At 43.6% G+C, this 23,917-nt stretch overlaps 1 protein-coding gene across 2 annotated transcripts in view; it reads right to left on the minus strand.

The window, feature by feature from the left end:
- Positions 1–23,917, minus strand: part of LOC147727491 (alcohol dehydrogenase E chain-like) — a 523,815-nt gene that overhangs the window by 20,961 nt on the left and 478,937 nt on the right. The window contains exon 8 of one of the 2 annotated variants that reach the window (XM_086961567.1): positions 7,513–7,648. In XM_086961567.1, the coding sequence (XP_086817693.1) occupies positions 7,513–7,648 (136 nt within the window). Of the gene's footprint in view, positions 1–7,508; positions 7,649–23,917 lie in introns of those variants that run through there. The other variant, XM_086961568.1, reaches the window with a different exon arrangement.

Here is a 23,917-nt window from a genome sequence, read left to right on the forward strand (position 1 = left end):
TTAAGGTCTCTTACGTTGAATGCAAACAAAAAAGCAAGGAATCGAACATAATGTTATTGAACATTTTTTAGCTAATTTTCAGTTTCATGGTGATTTACCATGAAATATTTTCCAAGTTTTAGTGGCAAAAAAGGGGGCAGAATATTCAAGAAAAGTGCCTTTGATGAGACCTGATGAGGCGCTTTTAAGTCCAAGACCAATCCCCAAGGTCTTTGTGAAAAAGTTCCAGTTTTTTGGAGGCATACGTTAATATCAATTATTTTTAGAGTTTGCAATAATACAAAAGAATCTCATCATGCAAAAATAATCCATTATGATTCTATTCATGTAACCTTCAATAAGATTGAACTTCTAAATAAAATGCTTTGGAACTGACTTCAGTACCGCACACAGATTAAGAGGAATGTACTCTCAGTGCATTATCTTAAAGAAAATACTGTGATCAATATCACTAAATCAATATACACAATCTAACTAATAAAAGAAAAAAGAGGTATTTGATATTGGTAAAGAAGCAACTTCTAAACTATATAAAAGTAAAAAGGGAATGCTCATACAATAGAAGCAGTGATTATTAACTAATCACATTGTGCAGCAATTCACCTCCCTTAGGCTGAAGACAGTAGCTTTGCTTCCTGAGTAAGTCTATCACCTAGGTACCTTCGCCCAGGCAAACAAGCATGGAAGGATATGCCTCTGCCCCAAAAGCAGGACTCAACAACAAGCGCTGGGAAAAATGGAGGCAGCAATATCACTGCACTATGCCACCCATGTCTCTTCCTTTCATTGTTAAAGTCTCTCATATGCTAAGCCAAGGAGAGGGTGGAGCTTGTATCATTTTTATATTCTGAGTTAATTTTTATACTCTGAGTCCTTGTCTAATGCTGGTTTTGCAAATAGTTCCCTAGCCCACCCCTACTTCACTCACTCTCACACACACACACATGCACGCATGAAAGCACACACACACACGAACCTGCACTGTTTTTGTGGGTTTGTGGCAAACTGAAAAAGCCCCACACTCACATGTAATATGAGTTTGTGTATAACGCTCTGCTGTACTCCTATCAGTCTATTAAGACCCTCCTCTTTCTTTCTGCCTCCAATATGTCTTTATCTTAGGAACATGATATTAAAGTAGGAATTGATGTTTACGAACGCATTAGAATTGCATTTGTGCGGAGATTCACAGATTTTCCCTTATTCCCAGGCACATTTCACAAGGTTTTACCAGTCGCGGCTGTCATGGCTCATGTTTGATGGGGAGGGGCTGCATGGGGTGGGGGAGATAGGCAGGGGGTCGTGAGCGAAGGGGGGGTCACGCGGGGAGGGGGGCTCAATATTAAAAAAAAATAAAACCTACCTTTCTGCTGGCCCAGGTCCCCCGTCTTCACTGCTTGGTCTGCTCCTGCACAGAAAGCAGGCAGCCTCCCTCCTCTCCCCTAAGCCAAACACAACGCTCCAGTGGAGCATTGTGATTGGTCAGGACGAAACCCAGCAAGGGGCTGTAGTGGACTGCATGTTCTACATGTAGGCTGCAATACAGCCTGCATGGAGAAGTGCAGAGGAATAGGGCACTTTACCCTGCATTTTTTACTCTGCATGGCTTTACCTGCATTTTTCCAATGAAGAAAAAATTCCTAGGCAGTCAGTACAATTCACGTTTCATTAATCTGTTCTTAACATGTTGTGGGGGATAACCCAAGTTGAGTGCAATAAATCAACAGCTGTTTAAAACATATAAAATTCTTTTTTATTGAAATTTATCTAGAAAATGAAGCATAACAAAACAAAAATTCAAAACAATTACATGAGAGTTTATTTACATCAGATACAACGTATTTTCCAAGAGTTACGGTCAGTAAGCATTTTATCCAAAACAATGTAGACATAAACATATACATATAAAACAATACACATGCAGGTGATTCTTGAGAGGTTTATAAAAGAGTTATAAAAAAGGGGCAACTGATATGATGTGGCTGACTGGTGACAGTTATCAGAGTTCTCAACGCCCGTTTTGGCAAGGGGCGTGCCTTCATCAGGAGAGCCACAAAAGTATTTCAAATGAGGGCAGTTACGAAGGACTGAAGAACTTCCATCAACCGTGGGTGAGCCCACAAGTAATAAGTGGTGACGACTTTCACTGTTAACGACTTTGTCTGTAAGTGCACAATTCCACTAGGTTTGTTTTGGCATCAAATAGAGATAAAGCAGTGGGTTTATCATCCAATGGTATCTGTAAAGCACATCTACACGCTGGTTTGTCAGAGAGTAACGCGGGGCTGCGGCAAAAACGTACTGTCGTAGCTTTTGATTCCGATGAAAGAAGCCGCCATAACCAGGCTCAGTAAACCAGCGTGTAGATGTTCTTTACACATACCATTGGATGATAAACCCGCTGCTTTACAGTGACTATATACATAGCTCCTCTTAACTCCTTGGTGCCGGTAATCCACGCTAATCATTTCACACATAAACGGATACTGCGTCCATTCCGAACACAGCAGTTTACAGAATCACCTTCACAAAGAGCAGGACTACCAGCGGTTCCTCACTGGACCTTTTTATCTTTATCTCTATTTGATGCCAAAACAAACTGTTGTATGGTTATTTCTCTATCTTCTTACTTCTCCTGCTCTCTGGTCAGTCTGTGTGGAATGTTGTACATGTCATAGAATGTTGGATGGGTGAACTGATTCAGTTGGTGACTGAAGGCTGAGCTGCCAGGAGGACAGTTCCTGGTGGGGCATATTTACAGAGATACTGCCTTACTTTACATCCTGGCTTCAACATCATACCTCTGTAAACTTATATCACAATAAATACCTAATTGAAACTACCACCTCTGAACCCCATTATCATTGTAACATTGGCGACGATTTGGATTACAAAACCTGCGTGGATTCTATTTCAAAGGATTTACTTCTACAGCAGATTATATATTTTTAAAAGACTGCAACTGCTTTAAAGAACCCAAGCTTGGATCTACTTAGTAATATTCGTTGGCAGCCCCAGCCCCACCAGTGACAAAGACACTGTCAGCCTCAACTTGGGCATGCCAATTCTCTACACAAGCTTGGTGAGTTCTCTTTGATATTCGTGTCAAGTAACTGGGGATCGTGTGCGTGTGAAGTAGACGCACTCTCAGAACGTTTTTAAATTTATTTGGGACTCTGCTTCATATTTTTTGACCCCACTGTCTTTATCACTGCTGCCCATATGTATTAAGTGTGCCTATGTACAAGAATGTTGAGGGCAACTGCTGCTTACAGTCCTGCTTATTCTCTATGCCAGCCTCGCCTCGCCTTCATACGATTTAAATATGCCAGCCCTGCTGCTCAGAACATCAAAATCTTTTGCTATTTCTACCCCGCTCTCAGTACCTGCTTTGCTGTCTTCCTTCAACCGTTACTGAGTAAAAACAGGAGAAGGAAACTGAAAACGGTAAAAGGATTGTCTTTCGGTTCAGTCAGTTCTATTTTAGTGAAACCGGAGATAAAGGCTCAACGGAAACTAGTGGTTATGTTCTGCCACCTGGTGGGAGATTATTTGACTTTTGTTTGTCTACATTTTCGTGTAGATTTACAAGGAAACATGATTTTGCGCTCGTTTTTGGCTGGACAAATAGCAGTCTCTGACTATGCTATTTTATCTTGTCAGGCGAGGCACTAATTGTACATTGTATTAGGGTAAATCAGGACTTTTTCATTATATTGGCAGTTTATTTAGTTAAAGTGGTGACCGTTGGTCGTTACCTGCTTCTTCTTTTCCGTCTTTGTCATGAGCTAATTTCAACTCGTGCACTCTTACGTGCGTATTCCATTGCTCCCATATCTCGCATTACAGCTTGGTGATGCCGGGAGCCATCCGTCGCGGCTTCACCCTATGTGCCTCCATTTTGGGAATGTCATGCTGTAATTTATTCACGCTGCTTTCTAAAGCACGCTGCCAACCACGCCTTGTTTTTTCCTTTCATCTTTTGATTGGAGCTATTTCAGATTTCTGGGCATATTATCCAGCGCGTCAAACTCTACAGTTCTTCAGCGACGTGCACGCTAATTTGATTTTTTAAATAATGCGCATCTTACTACAGCGATTTGCACGCTATTTGTTAAGTATTAAATACAGTGCGTCACAGTACTGCCAGCTGTCGTTAACATTAACATGCAGTGTGCCAGCCACTTTCACATGTTCTGGACTGTCAATAAAGTTATATTGACTGTGTCTCTTTCTGATGTCATCTCTAAGGTTCCTGGCTCCTCATCTTCATTTGAAGGCATCTTTAGGTCTGTCAGACAACGGTGACAACTTTATTTATTTTAGTTCTTTATCTTCCTACATTTGACAGCGGTGACTACTTTACTTATTTTAGTTAGTTGTTTTATTATTGCTTATAATAATAATAATATGTGTTGATGACGTACATTACATGTATGCCTTTTACAATTTTAATGCAATTTAATTTTAGATTGCAGCAGGTATTACTATTAATATGGTTTAATATGTGAGTACAATTTCATTTATAATACAGCGCTGATTATTTCATTTTAGGATTATCCACAAGAGTACTATGTGTTCTAGAGATAAATGGTACCAGTGCTTATGTTATTCTAGTTACATTTTAATGACACATTCTAAGTGCAATTTTCATTTGACGATGCATGATGCAGTTATGATTGATAGTGTTTTTTTTAAGTATTCAAATTCATGCATGCTTTGAGAGTGGACATTATTTGTCTATGTTTACCAGTTTAAAATGATATAAATGATATTTAGGTAATTCAAACTTATGCATGCTTTATGAGTGGACATTATTTGTCTACGGTTACCGGTTTAAAATGATATGAATGATATTTAAGTAATTCAAACTTATGCATGCTTTATGAGTGGACATTATTTGTCTACGGTTACCGGTTTAAAATGATATACATGATATTTAAGTTAATCAAATTTATGCATGCTTTATGAGTAGACATTATTTGTGTACGTTTACCGGTTTAAATGATATTTTTTTTTACGTCCTTCTTTGAAATCAGTACTGTTTTATGATAGTTATTTTAGAGCTCTAATGATATTATTCTCTTCCTTTTGCGCAAAAGTTTCCTGTACATTTCCTGAGTTTTCATTCTCTGTGGTTCAGTGCACGGAACCCTGTATTTAAAGTTGATGGCAGATTTTCATTTTTTATGCGTTTCATTTCTTATTACTGGCAAATTTAATTCATGTTTTTGTATTGCTTGGTCGTACTCCTGTTCAATGTACATATTCTCTTCTCGTTTTTCACTTTGTAATGGAGTTTTCTCTTGAATTCTCCTGTTGGGAGTACTTCTCTTATTTTTTCTCTTCTTAGTGCATTTGTTCGTTGGTTACTCTCCACCCTGGTCCGGCCAACTGGTGTGTGTTGTTGTGTCCAAGAACTCTTCACTAACTTTCCTTCATTTCTTATTTTTCTCTATTTCTTGTAAGTGTTTTACTCGTTTTTTTACCATTAAAGGGAGAAGATGTGTGCTCTCTGTAAAGAAGGGGGATATGTTGTATGGGTATTTCCCTATCTTCTTAATTCCCCTGCTCTCTGGTCCGTCTGTGTGAAATGTTGTACATGTCATAGAATGTTGGATGGGTGAACTGATTCAGTTGGTGACTGAAGGTTGAGCTGCCAGGAGGACAGCTCCTGTTGGGGCGTATTTACAGAGATACTTACTGCCTTACTTTACATCCTGGCTTCAACATCATACCTCTGTAAACTTATATTACAATAAATACCTACTTGAAACTGCCACCTCTGAACTCCATTATCATTGTAACACAAACCTAGTGGAATTGTGCACTTACAGACAAAGTCGTCAACAGTGGAAGTCGTCACCACTTATTACTTGTGGGCTCCCCCACCATCGATGGAAGTTCTTCAGTCCTTCGCAACGGCCCTCATTTGATATAATTTTGTGGCTCTCCTGATTAAGGCACGCCCTGTGCCGAAAATCGCATTGAGAACTCTGAGAAATGTCACCCCTCAGCCACATCATATCAGTTGCCCCTTTTTTATAACTCTTTTATAAACTTCTCAAGAATCACCTATATGTGTATTGTTTAATATGTATATATTTACGTCTACATTGTTTTAGATAAGGTGCTTACCGACCATAACTCATGGTAAATACATTGTATCTGATGTATGTGCACTCTCATGTAATTGTTTTGAATTTTCTTTTCTTATGCTTCATTTTCTAGATAAATTTCAATAAAAAAAGAATTTCATATGTTTTAAACAGCTGTTGATTTATTGCACTGAGCTTGGGTTATCCCCCACAACATGTTAAGAAAATATTAATGTAAAGTGAATTGTACTGACTAGGAATTTTTTTTTCCATTGGAATATTGACCTGTCCTAGGAGTTCTAGAACCTAACTGGGGGTCCTAGTTTTTTTCACGATTTACCTGCATTTTTTACTCCGCAATAACTTTTATAGCACAGGGCTTTACAACGCAATTCGTTACAATGTATTCCCCATTCCAACATAATTGCTATTCTAACTCCAGGGGGGTGATACTTTGGGGAATGCGTTGTAACAGTTTTGCGGTGTAAAGCCCTGCATTGTAAAAGTTATTGTGGAGTATAAAATGCGGGGTAAAGCCATGCTGAGTAAAAATATGTGGGGTAAAGGACGTTTGCCAGTGCAGAGTGCGCATGATTGGTTTGGGCGGCCCGAGAGGGCGGACCAAACCAGTCATGCGTACTCAGCAGTGGGCAAACCACTCCTGCCTAGGCAGCTCCGCCCACCCGCCCGCATTGCGGAATGAAACATTAAATGGTAATAACCAAAAGTTATTACCATTTTATGTTTTGGCTTTCCCGCATTGTGAAAAACAGCAGGGCAACTCTCCTCAGCACTAATGGAGGAGCCGCCCCTGGGTTTTACCTTTCAAGACATGTATGCGCAAAACAACTCGATGTTCCTACACAACTCATAATCCTTATTTGACTGCAAATTTGTGTTTACAGCCAAATCGGGATTACCGCAAAACTTGTATTAAGGGCTAAAGGAGATGGAGGCACCTCTGCCATTGAAGGTCACTGTAGTGCACGTTTACAGATCCATAAACAGCTCTGTTGAAAATCAAATATTACTTCATATTTGCTAGTATGATAGTTATAGAATTGGAATTAACAGTGCGATAGTTAGAGTAACGTACCCTCAAATGTAAAGTAAAAAGTTTCGATGACCCAACAAGGAACTTTCTGCAAATTTGAAAGCCCAAAAACTGAATTATAATTATATCCATCAATTTCTCTTGAAGTGGTGCACTGTTCTGTATAATATCGAGATGACGATGGATCTCATCTTTTGGTGCAGTCAATAACATTAGCAAACATTTTTCAGGCTTAGGAAAGGTCGTCTGTCTTTTTTAGAGAGTGCTTCTGTCTGCTAATAAAAGTGCACTGAGTAGGCTTTTTCTCCCTGGGTTCTTACTGCACGTTTTTCCAGTAGATTTTGTTGGAAAAGAACTTACCAATTTCCACTGCGCAGCAATTCCACTCCTTCATTGATCCTCTCCAGTGGTAAAGTGTGAGTCACCAGCTCGTCCAGATTAAACTTCTTTGCCATGTAATCAGTTACCAGCTGGGGTATGTAGTCTTTTCGAAAACCTGAAACATCGAGAAACATTGACAATAGTAAACGATTGGCAGACTCATATGATTCAAAGCCATGCTGTACCTCCTTGTTCCCATTAGGTCGGACCCAACGTTACTCCAGTTTAGGAGAGAGAGGAATACACACTGCTTTAAAGAACACTGTGCCACAGAGCATAAACCATTCACAACCCAGCTTCCTCTTCTCTTCCTCGCTTAAGGGCCTTATTATGAGTCTTGTGGTCCACAGACCACCATACTCACTGTGGCGGTCTCCCGACCTCCCTATTATGACTAGGGCTGTGGGGCCACCCTGGAACAATCACAACTGCCGCAGCCGACTTTCCCTGGCATGCCGTGCAGGTACTGGTGTGCATGCACACAGGGTGGCAGATGTTGTGCCCCTTGTGTTGATCCACATGACGTGAGGTACCAGAGGTCCCTGTAGAGCCTTCTTTGTTTCCTCACTGCCACACTTTTCATGGCAGTCTCACCGCCATGTGTTGTGGTGAGGAAACTTGTAATATGCCTGGTGAGCTGCAGCAAGCCCAGCCAACTCCTGATCTGGTGAGTGGTTCCTTTACGGGTTTGGTGGTGCAGGAGTGGAGCAGTCCTGCTTCTGCACTGCCAAACTCATAACAAGGCCCTTTATGCTTTTATTTTACTATATACATGCTCTGGTGCCTTTTGGCCGGGTTCCACAAACATATTTATATATATATATGCTCTCTTTCCCTTACACTTGCCAGCATTGAGCTAATGGCTCTAAACTCTTTCTTTTAAACATTGTTTAATTTGTGCCATTGGTTGCAGGTGTTGGGCATCAACACACTATTTTGGGAATCTGGGATTATTATTCATCATTAGTCTTTGATCCAGAACATGAGAGAGAAAAGTAGAAAGTGGAATAAGTAGGAGGAAGAGAAAAATAGGAGAAAAGTGACAAATGGAAAAAGCAGGGGAAATAAATAGGTGTGAGATTAAGAGGAAGGAAGTGTAGGATGGTGGAAGAAACTGGCATGACATTAAATCAAGATGAGAACCTTTGAAATTCTGCAAACCTGTCACTTGGCATCAAAAGCAACTGGTTACAAAGAAAGGAATGTGTCCCTAAACATATATTTTTTGTAGAAATTTAACACTGGTTCGAAAGTTTTAGAAGCCTGATGGGCTTCCTGGGTGTTCAGCGAGGTTTAATTTACCCCCATTTAATTATTATTATGGTGTTAGGATTTTTTCCTATTTTCAGGCAGGAAAAACAGGTTTGAGGTTGCAATAAACTGGAGGGCATCCTGATATGGCCCCTTTGATTATGATTTACAAAAGGGGGTGGTGATGAACAGAGTGTCTGAATTGAGCAGACCACTCTTACCCAGTCCAAAGATCAGGGCTTGATCCATCACCGTTATTTATCTCACTGCCCCATCCCAGCTCAGAACCTGGCTATATGCAAATCAGTCTGTCCCTGGCCCAGTGCATCATGGGAACAGGGCAGACTAAACTACCAAGCCAATTCTTTACCAGAAAGGAGACAAGCTACCGGGGACCGGTTTCTGGCATTTCAGCCGTCTTCGGCCCGGCTTGCTTGAATCCTGATGGAGCAGTGAGAAAGGGACTCATGTCTGAGTATACCCTGCCACACCTATAGTGGCCAAAATCGATTTACAAAAGGGGGGTGGTGATGAACAGAGTGTCTGAATTGAGCAGACCACTCTTACCCAGTCCAAAGATCAGGGCTTGATCCATCACCGTTATTTATCTCACTGCCCCATCCCAGCTCAGAACCTGGCTATATGCAAATCAGTCTGTCCCTGGCCCAGTGCATCATGGGAACAGGGCAGACTAAACTACCAAGCCAATTCTTTACCAGAAAGGAGACAAGCTACCGGGGACCGGTTTCTGGCATTTCAGCCGTCTTCGGCCCGGCTTGCTTGAATCCTGATGGAGCAGTGAGAAAGGGACTCATGTCTGAGTATACCCTGCCACACCTATAGTGGCCAAAATCGATTTACAAAAGGGGGTGGTGATGAACAGAGTGTCTGAATTGAGCAGACCACTCTTACCCAGTCCAAAGATCAGGGCTTGATCCATCACCGTTATTTATCTCACTGCCCCATCCCAGCTCAGAACCTGGCTATATGCAAATCAGTCTGTCCCTGGCCCAGTGCATCATGGGAACAGGGCAGACTAAACTACCAAGCCAATTCTTTACCAGAAAGGAGACAAGCTACCGGGGACCGGTTTCTGGCATTTCAGCCGTCTTCGGCCCGGCTTGCTTGAATCCTGATGGAGCAGTGAGAAAGGGACTCATGTCTGAGTATACCCTGCCACGCCTATAGTGGCCAAAATCGATTTACAAAAGGGGGTGGTGATGAACAGAGTGTCTGAATTGAGCAGACCACTCTTACCCAGTCCAAAGATCAGGGCTTGATCCATCACCGTTATTTATGTCACTGCCCCATCCCAGCTCAGAACCTGGCTATATGCAAATCAGTCTGTCCCTGGCCCAGTGCATCATGGGAACAGGGCAGACTAAACTACCAAGCCAATTCTTTACCAGAAAGGAGACAAGCTACCGGGGACCGGTTTCTGGCATTTCAGCCGTCTTCGGCCCGGCTTGCTTGAATCCTGATGGAGCAGTGAGAAAGGGACTCATGTCTGAGTATACCCTGCCACACCTATAGTGGCCAAAATCGATTTACAAAAGGGGGTGGTGATGAACAGAGTGTCTGAATTGAGCAGACCACTCTTACCCAGTCCAAAGATCAGGGCTTGATCCATCACCGTTATTTATCTCACTGCCCCATCCCAGCTCAGAACCTGGCTATATGCAAATCAGTCTGTCCCTGGCCCAGTGCATCATGGGAACAGGGCAGACTAAACTACCAAGCCAATTCTTTACCAGAAAGGAGACAAGCTACCGGGGACCTGTTTCTGGCACATCAGCCGTCTTAGGCCCGGCTTGCTTGAATCCTGATGGAGCAGTGAGAAAGGGACTCATGTCTGAGTATACCCTGCCACACCTATAGTGGCCAAAATCGATTTACAAAAGGGGGTGGTGATGAACAGAGTGTCTGAATTGAGCAGACCACTCTTACCCAGTCCAAAGATCAGGGCTTGATCCATCACCGTTATTTATCTCACTGCCCCATCCCAGCTCAGAACCTGGCTATATGCAAATCAGTCTGTCCCTGGCCCAGTGCATCATGGGAACAGGGCAGACTAAACTACCAAGCCAATTCTTTACCAGAAAGGAGACAAGCTACCGGGGACCGGTTTCTGGCATTTCAGCCGTCTTCGGCCCGGCTTGCTTGAATTCTGATGGAGCAGTGAGAAAGGGACTCATGTCTGAGTATACCCTGCCACACCTATAGTGGCCAAAATCGATTTACAAAAGGGGGTGGTGATGAACAGAGTGTCTGAATTGAGCAGACCACTCTTACCCAGTCCAAAGATCAGGGCTTGATCCATCACCGTTATTTATCTCACTGCCCCATCCCAGCTCAGAACCTGGCTATATGCAAATCAGTCTGTCCCTGGCCCAGTGCATCATGGGAACAGGGCAGACTAAACTACCAAGCCAATTCTTTACCAGAAAGGAGACAAGCTACCGGGGACCGGTTTCTGGCATTTCAGCCGTCTTCGGCCCGGCTTGCTTGAATCCTGATGGAGCAGTGAGAAAGGGACTCATGTCTGAGTATACCCTGCCACACCTATAGTGGCCAAAATCGATTTACAAAAGGGGGTGGTGATGAACAGAGTGTCTGAATTGAGCAGACCACTCTTACCCAGTCCAAAGATCAGGGCTTGATCCATCACCGTTATTTATCTCACTGCCCCATCCCAGCTCAGAACCTGGCTATATGCAAATCAGTCTGTCCCTGGCCCAGTGCATCATGGGAACAGGGCAGACTAAACTACCAAGCCAATTCTTTACCAGAAAGGAGACAAGCTACCGGGGACCGGTTTCTGGCATTTCAGCCGTCTTCGGCCCGGCTTGCTTGAATCCTGATGGAGCAGTGAGAAAGGGACTCATGTCTGAGTATACCCTGCCACGCCTATAGTGGCCAAAATCGATTTACAAAAGGGGGTGGTGATGAACAGAGTGTCTGAATTGAGCAGACCACTCTTACCCAGTCCAAAGATCAGGGCTTGATCCATCACCGTTATTTATGTCACTGCCCCATCCCAGCTCAGAACCTGGCTATATGCAAATCAGTCTGTCCCTGGCCCAGTGCATCATGGGAACAGGGCAGACTAAACTACCAAGCCAATTCTTTACCAGAAAGGAGACAAGCTACCGGGGACCGGTTTCTGGCATTTCAGCCGTCTTCGGCCCGGCTTGCTTGAATCCTGATGGAGCAGTGAGAAAGGGACTCATGTCTGAGTATACCCTGCCACACCTATAGTGGCCAAAATCGATTTACAAAAGGGGGTGGTGATGAACAGAGTGTCTGAATTGAGCAGACCACTCTTACCCAGTCCAAAGATCAGGGCTTGATCCATCACCGTTATTTATCTCACTGCCCCATCCCAGCTCAGAACCTGGCTATATGCAAATCAGTCTGTCCCTGGCCCAGTGCATCATGGGAACAGGGCAGACTAAACTACCAAGCCAATTCTTTACCAGAAAGGAGACAAGCTACCGGGGACCTGTTTCTGGCACATCAGCCGTCTTAGGCCCGGCTTGCTTGAATCCTGATGGAGCAGTGAGAAAGGGACTCATGTCTGAGTATACCCTGCCACACCTATAGTGGCCAAAATCGATTTACAAAAGGGGGTGGTGATGAACAGAGTGTCTGAATTGAGCAGACCACTCTTACCCAGTCCAAAGATCAGGGCTTGATCCATCACCGTTATTTATCTCACTGCCCCATCCCAGCTCAGAACCTGGCTATATGCAAATCAGTCTGTCCCTGGCCCAGTGCATCATGGGAACAGGGCAGACTAAACTACCAAGCCAATTCTTTACCAGAAAGGAGACAAGCTACCGGGGACCGGTTTCTGGCATTTCAGCCGTCTTCGGCCCGGCTTGCTTGAATTCTGATGGAGCAGTGAGAAAGGGACTCATGTCTGAGTATACCCTGCCACACCTATAGTGGCCAAAATCGATTTACAAAAGGGGGTGGTGATGAACAGAGTGTCTGAATTGAGCAGACCACTCTTACCCAGTCCAAAGATCAGGGCTTGATCCATCACCGTTATTTATCTCACTGCCCCATCCCAGCTCAGAACCTGGCTATATGCAAATCAGTCTGTCCCTGGCCCAGTGCATCATGGGAACAGGGCAGACTAAACTACCAAGCCAATTCTTTACCAGAAAGGAGACAAGCTACCAGGGACCGGTTTCTGGCATTTCAGCCGTCTTCGGCCCGGCTTGCTTGAATCCTGATGGAGCAGTGAGAAAGGGACTCATGTCTGAGTATACCCTGCCACACCTATAGTGGCCAAAATCGATTTACAAAAGGGGGTGGTGATGAACAGAGTGTCTGAATTGAGCAGACCACTCTTACCCAGTCCAAAGATCAGGGCTTGATCCATCACCGTTATTTATCTCACTGCCCCATCCCAGCTCAGAACCTGGCTATATGCAAATCAGTCTGTCCCTGGCCCAGTGCATCATGGGAACAGGGCAGACTAAACTACCGAGCCAATTCTTTACCAGAAAGGAGACAAGCTACCGGGGACCGGTTTCTGGCATTTCAGCCGTCTTCGGCCCGGCTTGCTTGAATCCTGATGGAGCAGTGAGAAAGGGACTCATGTCTGAGTATACCCTGCCACACCTATAGTGGCCAAAATCGATTTACAAAAGAGGGTGGTGATGAACAGAGTGTCTGAATTGAGCAGACCACTCTTACCCAGTCCAAAGATCAGGGCTTGATCCATCACCGTTATTTATCTCACTGCCCCATCCCAGCTCAGAACCTGGCTATATGCAAATCAGTCTGTCCCTGGCCCAGTGCATCATGGGAACAGGGCAGACTAAACTACCAAGCCAATTCTTTACCAGAAAGGAGACAAGCTACCGGGGACCGGTTTCTGGCATTTCAGCCGTCTTCGGCCCGGCTTGCTTGAATCCTGATGGAGCAGTGAGAAAGGGACTCATGTCTGAGTATACCCTGCCACACCTATAGTGGCCAAAATCGATTTACAAAAGGGGGTGGTGATGAACAGAGTGTCTGAATTGAGCAGACCACTCTTACCCAGTCCAAAGATCAGGGCTTGATCCATCACCGTTATTTATCTCACTGCCCCATCCCAGCTCAGAACCTGGCTATATGCAAATCAGTCTGTCCCTGGCCCAGTGCATCATGGGAACAGGGCAGACTAAACTACCAAGCCAATTCTTTACCAGAAAGGAGACAAGCTACCGGGGACCGGTTTCTGGCATTTCAGCCGTCTTCGGCCCGGCTTGCTTGAATCCTGATGGAGCAGTGAGAAAGGGACTCATGTCTGAGTATACCCTGCCACACCTATAGTGGCCAAAATCGATTTACAAAAGGGGGTGGTGATGAACAGAGTGTCTGAATTGAGCAGACCACTCTTACCCAGTCCAAAGATCAGGGCTTGATCCATCACCGTTATTTATCTCACTGCCCCATCCCAGCTCAGAACCTGGCTATATGCAAATCAGTCTGTCCCTGGCCCAGTGCATCATGGGAACAGGGCAGACTAAACTACCAAGCCAATTCTTTACCAGAAAGGAGACAAGCTACCGGGGACCGGTTTCTGGCATTTCAGCCGTCTTCGGCCCGGCTTGCTTGAATCCTGATGGAGCAGTGAGAAAGGGACTCATGTCTGAGTATACCCTGCCACACCTATAGTGGCCAAAATCGATTTACAAAAGGGGGTGGTGATGAACAGAGTGTCTGAATTGAGCAGACCACTCTTACCCAGTCCAAAGATCAGGGCTTGATCCATCACCGTTATTTATCTCACTGCCCCATCCCAGCTCAGAACCTGGCTATATGCAAATCAGTTTGTCCCTGGCCCAGTGCATCATGGGAACAGGGCAGACTAAACTACCAAGCCAATTCTTTACCAGAAAGGAGACAAGCTACCGGGGACCGGTTTCTGGCATTTCAGCCGTCTTCGGCCCGGCTTGCTTGAATCCTGATGGAGCAGTGAGAAAGGGACTCATGTCTGAGTATACCCTGCCACACCTATAGTGGCCAAAATCGATTTACAAAAGGGGGTGGTGATGAACAGAGTGTCTGAATTGAGCAGACCACTCTTACCCAGTCCAAAGATCAGGGCTTGATCCATCACCGTTATTTATCTCACTGCCCCATCCCAGTTCAGAACCTGGCTATATGCAAATCAGTCTGTCCCTGGCCCAGTGCATCATGGGAACAGGGCAGACTAAACTACCAAGCCAATTCTTTACCAGAAAGGAGACAAGCTACCAGGGACCGGTTTCTGGCATTTCAGCCGTCTTCGGCCCGGCTTGCTTGAATCCTGATGGAGCAGTGAGAAAGGGACTCATGTCTGAGTATACCCTGCCACACCTATAGTGGCCAAAATCGATTTACAAAAGGGGGTGGTGATGAACAGAGTGTCTGAATTGAGCAGACCACTCTTACCCAGTCCAAAGATCAGGGCTTGATCCATCACCGTTATTTATCTCACTGCCCCATCCCAGCTCAGAACCTGGCTATATGCAAATCAGTCTGTCCCTGGCCCAGTGCATCATGGGAACAGGGCAGACTAAACTACCAAGCCAATTCTTTACCAGAAAGGAGACAAGCTACCGGGGACCGGTTTCTGGCATTTCAGCCGTCTTCGGCCCGGCTTGCTTGAATCCTGATGGAGCAGTGAGAAAGGGACTCATGTCTGAGTATACCCTGCCACACCTATAGTGGCCAAAATCGATTTACAAAAGGGGGTGGTGATGAACAGAGTGTCTGAATTGAGCAGACCACTCTTACCCAGTCCAAAGATCAGGGCTTGATCCATCACCGTTATTTATCTCACTGCCCCATCCCAGCTCAGAACCTGGCTATATGCAAATCAGTCTGTCCCTGGCCCAGTGCATCATGGGAACAGGGCAGACTAAACTACCAAGCCAATTCTTTACCAGAAAGGAGACAAGCTACCGGGGACCGGTTTCTGGCATTTCAGCCGTCTTCGGCCCGGCTTGCTTGAATCCTGATGGAGCAGTGAGAAAGGGACTCATGTCTGAGTATACCCTGCCACACCTATAGTGGCCAAAATCGATATACAAAAGGGGGTGGTGATGAACAGAGTGTCTGAATTGAGCAGACCACTCTTACCCAGTCCAAAGATCAGGGCTTGATCCATCACCGTTATTTATCTCACTGCCCCATCCCAGCTCAGAACCTGGCTATATGCAAATCAGTCTGTCCCTGGCCCAGTGCATCATGGGAACAGGGCAGACTAAACTACCAAGCCAATTCTTTACCAGAAAGGAGACAAGCTACCGGGGACCGGTTTCTGGCATTTCAGCCGTCTTCGGCCCGGCTTGCTTGAATCCTGATGGAGCAGTGAGAAAGGGACTCATGTCTGAGTATACCCTGCCACACCTATAGTGGCCAAAATCGATTTACAAAAGGGGGTGGTGATGAACAGAGTTTGATTATGAAGCTTACTTTGAAGCTTTTTCACACATTATCATTACCAAAATGTAATTAGTATCTTCCAGTTGTACGATAACTGAAAACTACTGTTGCACAGGGCTCTCATTTAAGGGCTTTTATACAAGGATTACTGTTAATCAGATTACTGTACAAGTGTACCCATTCAGTAGATTATTCCCATGTATTGGGAAAAAGCTTGCAGAAACGTTATTTCCACAAGTCAGGTCTTAATTATGGATTAATAGTTCTATATAATATATCAGTACCAGAGACAGAGGTGCTAAACTCTAATTTTCTCACAACATTCCACGATGAAACTAGATCAAAGGATATTTATTTCTTAGGCCATAACCCCCCATCCACCCACAGGGTGGAATGCTTCATTGTAGTAGATTAATAATTCTATATCCAATGGTAATACTGTGCAGAAATATTATTTCAGCATCAGGGTATTGCCCCTTAATTTCACATTACATTTTAAAGGAGAGCCAGAACATCCTGAAAGTCCACAGCCCAGGCATAATGTTATAAGGTACCAAAGAGGAAAGATGGCCAGCAGTAGATGAATATAGAGGGGATTATAAATATTTTGGAGTGATTGGTTACATGCAGCCAGATTAGCTGTGCTGTTCCTAATATATTTTTGACACAATGCTTTATTTTGCAACAGGTGGACTGGTTCTTCTTGGCAGGTTTCCTCCAACAGAGAACACAGCAGCTCCTCACACCATCCAGTACTGAATCACATCCCCACCTCTGTCATCGGCAAGGTTTCTGCACCAATGCTGTCTCCCAACCTACAGACTTCCTCCTGGCTTGTTCCTGTACCTATTTGCATTAAAGATGAACAAGGGAACATACTAAGGGGCTTATTACAAGCACGGCAGTCCTGGGATCACCGTACTTGCTGTGGCGGTCTGACCGCTGTATTATGAGTGTAGCGGTGGGACAGCCACAAGACCACGGCCTCCTCCGGGATCAAGGATCCTTCTGCGGCAGCAGTCTGCAAATTTCCTAAATATGCTGGTGGTGCTGATGCCTCCACCGCCAAGCATACTAGGAGCTGCAAACAACATTGACAAGGGACTGCAATACCCAGTATCCGTCCCCGCAAGGAGGAGGAGCCCTGCTACGACCATCACCTGTGCTGACCTAGCGCTATTGAAGCGTATTTCGTCCTCCATGATGCGGGATGCATGCAGGCAAAGCCCAGACCAAGGGGGGCCCACCCTGCTCTGCTTAGAGCCTGGAAGAGGCTGGACTGGCCCCCACTCCAACACCTGTCTCAACGATAATCCAATGTTTCAAAAAAGAAGGGTAAGGAGGTGGGGGCAGGAGGTGAAATTGTTTCTGTATTGGACTCTTTTCTTGTGAGGGCGCAGTGTGTCCTGACGAAAGAGATAGTGTTCACAGAACACCGTCTCTCTTTGGAGGGGGTAGAGGAGGTGACTCTAATAATGGTAGCCCTTTACTACTGCATAATGCTGGGGTGATGGGCTTTAAAATCACAGAGGATCCCACTTTTTCACCCTCCTATGTTACCCAGCACTCTTTTTGTCTGAGGGCCCGATTAACAGAACTAACTTAAGATAAAATCCTAAACTTACTACCCTTTTCATATTCACAGAAGGAACTTACTCATTTTGCTACTCACAGAAGACACTTACTCATTTCGGTATTCACAGAAGTTAGGAGTCCTAACTTTAGGACTCCTAAATGCCTTCTGTGAATACCGAAAGTCCTAAAGTTAGGATTTTTCTCAGTTTAGGAGTAGTAAAGTTAGGACTCCTAACTTTAGGACTCCTAAATGCCTTCTGTGAATACCGAAAGTCTTAAAATTAGGATTTTTCTCAGTTTAGTAGTAGTAAAGTTAGGTCTCCTAACTTTAGCACTCCTAAATGCCTTCTGTGAATACCGAAAGTCTTAAAATTAGGATTTCTCTCAGTTTAGTAGTAGTAAAGTTGAGAAAAATCCTAATTTTACCGAAATGAGTAAGTGCCTTCTGTGAATACCAAAATGAGTAGGTGCCTTCTGTGGATACCAAAATGTAAGTTCAGGATTTTGTCTTAAGTTAGTTCTGTGAATCTGGCCCACAGTGTTCCTAAGTGTAGCTGTGAGTCAGTATCTTCAATATCTTCTGTAAAAAGGAAAAGAGGAGTACCAAGGCAACAGTCATATGCCCAAAAACCCACAAAAAGGATCTGGGGCAGACTCTCTACCGACATCTAGAATCCAAGGCCAACAGTATTCAAACCAGGACAATATAATTCCTAGACTGGAAGCCGCATTTTTATCTACTGTACAACCTTTGCTATCTTGTCTTGACTCCATTGAGCACTGTTTATCTTAATTATTAGAACAGAAAGGGAACTTTCAGATTGTTGGCGCTCCCATCCTAGTTAGTGCCTTAAATCCTAATTCTAAGGCTTATGTACCACTGTCAGCCACAAATTCTACTTTGGGTCTCGGGAGCGGGCCAAAGGAGCCCCTTGTTTCAACAGAGTGTTGGGCCACACAAAGTTCTCAATGCTCTGTTGGAAGTGGGGAGATCAAGCTAATGGTAAGCAAGGTTTAAATATTTCGCAAATAAATGCAGTTTCTCCCCAACCTATTCCATCTATTACTGAGTCCTTGTCCTTGGCTTCTTTTAATACAGACATACAAATGCCTACGAACAAAGCTCCTTGTCAGGGCAATGTTAGTAATACTACACAAGGTGGTAAGAGGGTCAGAATTCCCAAAGCAGCATGTCAGGAGATAAGGAAAGAAAGTTTTAGTTGCTATTTCTTCCACAGGCAGGCTGCCCTTATGTCTTATTTTGGTATATGTGCCAGAGGTAAGGCAATTCCAGTCAGAAACCACATGCCAATTAATGGATAAAGTATTGTATAGGCTAACGAAGAATGCTAGTATGGGCCCCCAATTGAGGGGCATATTCTTATGTCAAGAAGAATTTAATGGGCTGGCCCTGCTTGCAAAAAATATTGCAGGTGATTGCATCGTAGTAAACTTCAACATTTTGATTATTGTGGGGGTTTGCTTTCTCAACTCCCCCTTTCGGCCTCATTGGCTTCCCAGATATATTTGCACCCACTGAGATTTCTTTTATAAACCACCTGAGATTTTTAGATCGTGTAAAGGGAATACAGACAGTTTGACATCCTCTTACCATGGTACCAATTGATTCAGGAAGACTGTGTAAATTCTAACTAGAAATCAGTTTGCCCCATTGCAGAATCTTGAGGAGTATGACTGACTGTCTGTAGATGGGACTTAGAATCCTAGGGGGTTGGATTCTGGTGAAGCGTTTAATAAGACAGAAGAGGTAGACTTGGAAAGAATTGGGTTTGCAACTTGGAATGGAGCGGGTTTTAACCGCAAAAAGGATGATGGTGATTGGCTGAGTGTTTTGGTTAGGTTTGACATTATTTGCCTTCAAGAGATGTGGGAGGTTGGCCCTATCTTTGTGAATGGTTTGAGATCGTATCAGACTCCGGACTTACCCTCTAGAGCGGGTAGAGTGAAAGGTGGCATTGTAACGCTGATAGCCAATGCCCTCATGATTAAGATATTACATTTTTTAACCTTTCGCAATAATTTAATTATTTGGTATGTGCGGGCCCTGATGAATGGGATTTCTTAATAATAAATTTTTATAACAATAATTTTATGGGCTATATGTCACAAGTGGCTGGGGCAGCAGGCAATCACTGATTTATATAATCAACATGCTAAGCCTTTGAAGTTTATTTGGCAGGGAGATTTCAATATTAAGAATTGCCCTATATTAGAGAACCCAGTCTGTGGTATAGTGGACTGTGTAGGGGAACCCATCCACAATTGTCTTCATAACGAATATGGGAATGCACTAAATAGGCTTTGGCTATCTGGAATCTAGGATTTAAAAAAAAAGAAGGTAAATCCAGAGACAGGCCTTATGGAAGGGACATTCGGGGAAAGGAAAAAGGTCTTACAATAGATTTTGTACTAGACCTTACTACACCTTACTAGATAAAATATCTAAGATGCAGACAACCGTTACAGGGTTTAGTGATCATACTCTTCTCATCTGTCTTTTGTTCAGGGAGGGAAATAAAAGCAATAACTGCTCAAAGAAATTTGCAAAACCAATCCATTCTAAGAAAAGAGGTTATAACTTAAAATGGAATAAGGTAGATGCGGGAAGGTTTCCATCGATTGTTGTTACCCACAGGCATCTAGAGGCCCAGGCTTGCTAGATCTGTATGCTCATGCAGAGCAGATAAAAGGGGCCTTCCAGGTGATCTTGGAAGAAGTTAGTGTACAGTTAAAATGCCCATTACCTAGTAAAGTGCGACCTCAAGTGCGATGGTTTGATACTAATCGCACAAAGCCCTGCATATGATCCCTAGAGATGATCTTCTTGTCAGGTATCTCCACTCCAGATTTAGGGAAGTGAGAAATACCAGGCTTAAAAAGTTAAGAGAGAAAGCTTGGGCAGAATTACGGCAAGCATTGGCATTAAAGGACATTAGAAGATGTTGGTGTGGGGAAAATGCCCTGTTTCTGAAAGAGTATGGCGAATCCTCTTTAGACACACACATAGAGGAAGAAAGGTGGTCACACAATTAAAAAAAATCTAAGTATTGAAACAGGTAAGAACCCTGCTCAGAATGAAATAGGGAGTATGGAGCCTCTGATGAGTTTTAATAATGCAGACATGAAGTGGGATATTGACTAACCTACCCCCGTAAATCCCCCTGGTTCAAACAAGGTTCCTGTTAACATCCTTCTGGTTAACAAAGCTCTTTAGGTACCTCTACAAACTAATGTTTTTAAAGCCACGGCTAAGCTGGGTCCTCCTAAATCTTGGTATCACTCAGTTATTATTCCTGTTTATAAAAAAGGGGACCAATCAAGTCGAATCAATTACCATTCCTTATCAATAATCGATAGCTCTGCTAAATTGATAGGATGTTTGTTATTAGATAGACTGGACAATTGGGTAAGGGAACAGAAAGCCCTTTTTGAAGCTCAGTATGGCTTTAGAAAGGGCAAATGAACTATAGATCAATGTATAAACTTGGCCATGGTTATGGCTAAGTATACTGTGGCAAAAAAAGGACAAATATATATGGCATTTATGGGCCTCTCTGCTGTGTTTGATTGTGTGGTCCATAACAATCTATGGTTAATAGTTTAGCAAATGGGCATTGGCCCCTCCCATTATCATATTTATGAGGCAACTTTATATTTGGACAACCTCATGTGTCTGCTATGTTAGGGAGGGAGAGTGAACAAAATCCTTTTTGATCCAGAAGGACGTGAGACAGGGGTGCATTCTCCCTAACTTCCCGTTTGCTCTATACACCAACAGGATCACCATGGTATTGGCAGAGTGTGTTAAAGATGTGCCTCACATTGAAGCTTCTTCCCTTTCTATACTCCTCTATGCTGACTATGCAGTGCTATTAGCTAGGACTCCTAGTTTGCTGCAGAGGGATGTACGTTGTTACAACGCATGCTTTTACCATGCATGCTATAACAACGCAAGTTTTAAAACACATTCCATACAACGCATTACACGGGGGGTGCTGGATAGTGAATAGTTTAATTTACTATTCCAACACCAGTGCCCTAGGGTAGGTGTTGGATAGTAAATTAAAACTATTCCCTATCCTAGAGCACCCCCCAGTGTAATGCGTTGTAAGGGTTTTTGTTTTAAAGTCTGCGTTGTAATAGCACTGCGTGCTAAAAGTTGCGTTATAAAGGTTGTTCCCCGCTGCAGAGTCTCATAGAGGAGTATACCAAGTCTATGTCAGGTTTGGAACTACAAGTAAATTAATCCAAATCCCATGTGCTTATTGCAGGTATTCCCCTAAGAAACCCCCTATGTTTTCATATAGCCAACCGAAGGATAGAGGTGGTGGAGCACTTCTCATATCTGGGGGTGGTATTTGATGGGAATTCCCTATAGAAGTCAATGGTCCTTAATCACGCTTGGCTGTTGGAAAAAAGTATTGTTGCAATCTTTAATTTCACCAAGAAGCTGGGGTCTAGGGCAATTCCAGAAATGTTGAGTATTTATTCTGCCAAAGTCCAAGGTGGTTGCGACATATGGCACACCTATTTGGGGAGTGACGGATATCACTCGGCTGCAACATGTGCAGAACTCTTTTCTTAAGAGAATTCTATCACTGTCCTCAAGCTGCGTTAATTGTATTTGTCACAACAAGCTGAGTTTCCAATATAGTGAGGATAATATCTGATTAGCACCAATGCTTTTATGGCCTTCGATATGGAAACGACACTCTGTCAATTTATATGAAGCTATGCCGAGGGATTGTTTAAAATTGGATTTTGCTACCAAGATTGCCTGGCTGAATTTTGTCAGTTCTACTTTTGCAACATTGGGACTTGCAGTTTTATCTGAATCCCCTTCTACTCAGCTCGTCATCAGCATCGAAGGGGTTAAATATGATTCCCTTATTCTTGCTTTTCCGGATAATAGCCATACAGCCTGTCTTCTGCCCCCTTGCCCTTGCGACAGAATGTGTGCACTGACTAATTTTCCTCTTTTCTTTATTTGTCATTTTTATTTGCCTCAAATAAAAACGTATATTATGCCCCTGTCCTAAAAATATAATTGGATACAAGGTCGTCCAGCGCTTTCTTACATTCAACACTTGACCAATATATGTGCTTTGCGGGAGCATCATTTTTGTGGGCTGCATTAAGATGTAGGTGATTGCTAAAGGATATGTGATGCCGGGAGTTTAAAGATATTTTAAACATGATCTGTTTTTAAAGCTAGTTTTATCTTTATGTATGAAGACATATGTAGTTAATGAATGTGAAGGCCAAATTTGAATATATGAATTGGAAGATCAAATTTTATTTGAGTGGTTCTATTGTCGTTCATTATGGACTTTGATTGTGAAGGGTTGTCGTATGTTGAGGCAGACGAGCTTTGTTTCTGTACCGGTTTACATGAGATTTTAACAAGATCTGGTAGTATAAAGTTTGTTTACTTATTTGTTAAAACGTTCATGCATTGAATAATGTGAATAAAGTCTGATGATGATCTCGATATTACGACTTGCATATCCTTGCCATGAAAAGGGTGGCAGACATGCAGATAAGGGGGCCCTAACAGGGCATCCAGCCCAATCTTGGTCTAGGTGCATGCCGGGTCACATGTTATGCTCCCTCTGGGATTTATTTATTTATTTAATGCCATTTGTAGAGTGCGTACAATTACCCTTGGGCGTCTCGGCGCTGGGATTGCACTCTTCTTCCTGAACAGTGTGGGAAGCATGACATGGAGCATACCACACCATGCAGGAACATGCAGTAGGCACTTTCACGGCTGCAGTCTATTTGTTAGGCTCTCCTATGAGTCTAAGAGAATGCTGCCATGACACTGCCGCCGCGCTGCCTGCCTGCCCTCCATTCACGTCATAATCCGGCAGGCAGGCTCACCACGGGCTTGGCGGTCTTCCTGGGACTGCCGTGGTGACGGTCCAATTGGACGACCACAAAACTTGTAATACAGCTATTAGCTATATATAGCTTGGAACCCTGGAAAAGCAGAAAGAAGGGATGCCGTATTAATAGTTTAAAAAAATATTTTCCTCTGTTTTGCCACCAATCATGGTTATGGTTATAAAGGAAATTGAGGATTTCCAAAGAATAGCACAGTTTTGGA

Source organism: Lissotriton vulgaris, chromosome 3_1, assembly GCF_964263255.1.
Source record: "Lissotriton vulgaris chromosome 3_1, aLisVul1.2, whole genome shotgun sequence".
NCBI lineage: Eukaryota > Metazoa > Chordata > Amphibia > Caudata > Salamandridae > Lissotriton > Lissotriton vulgaris.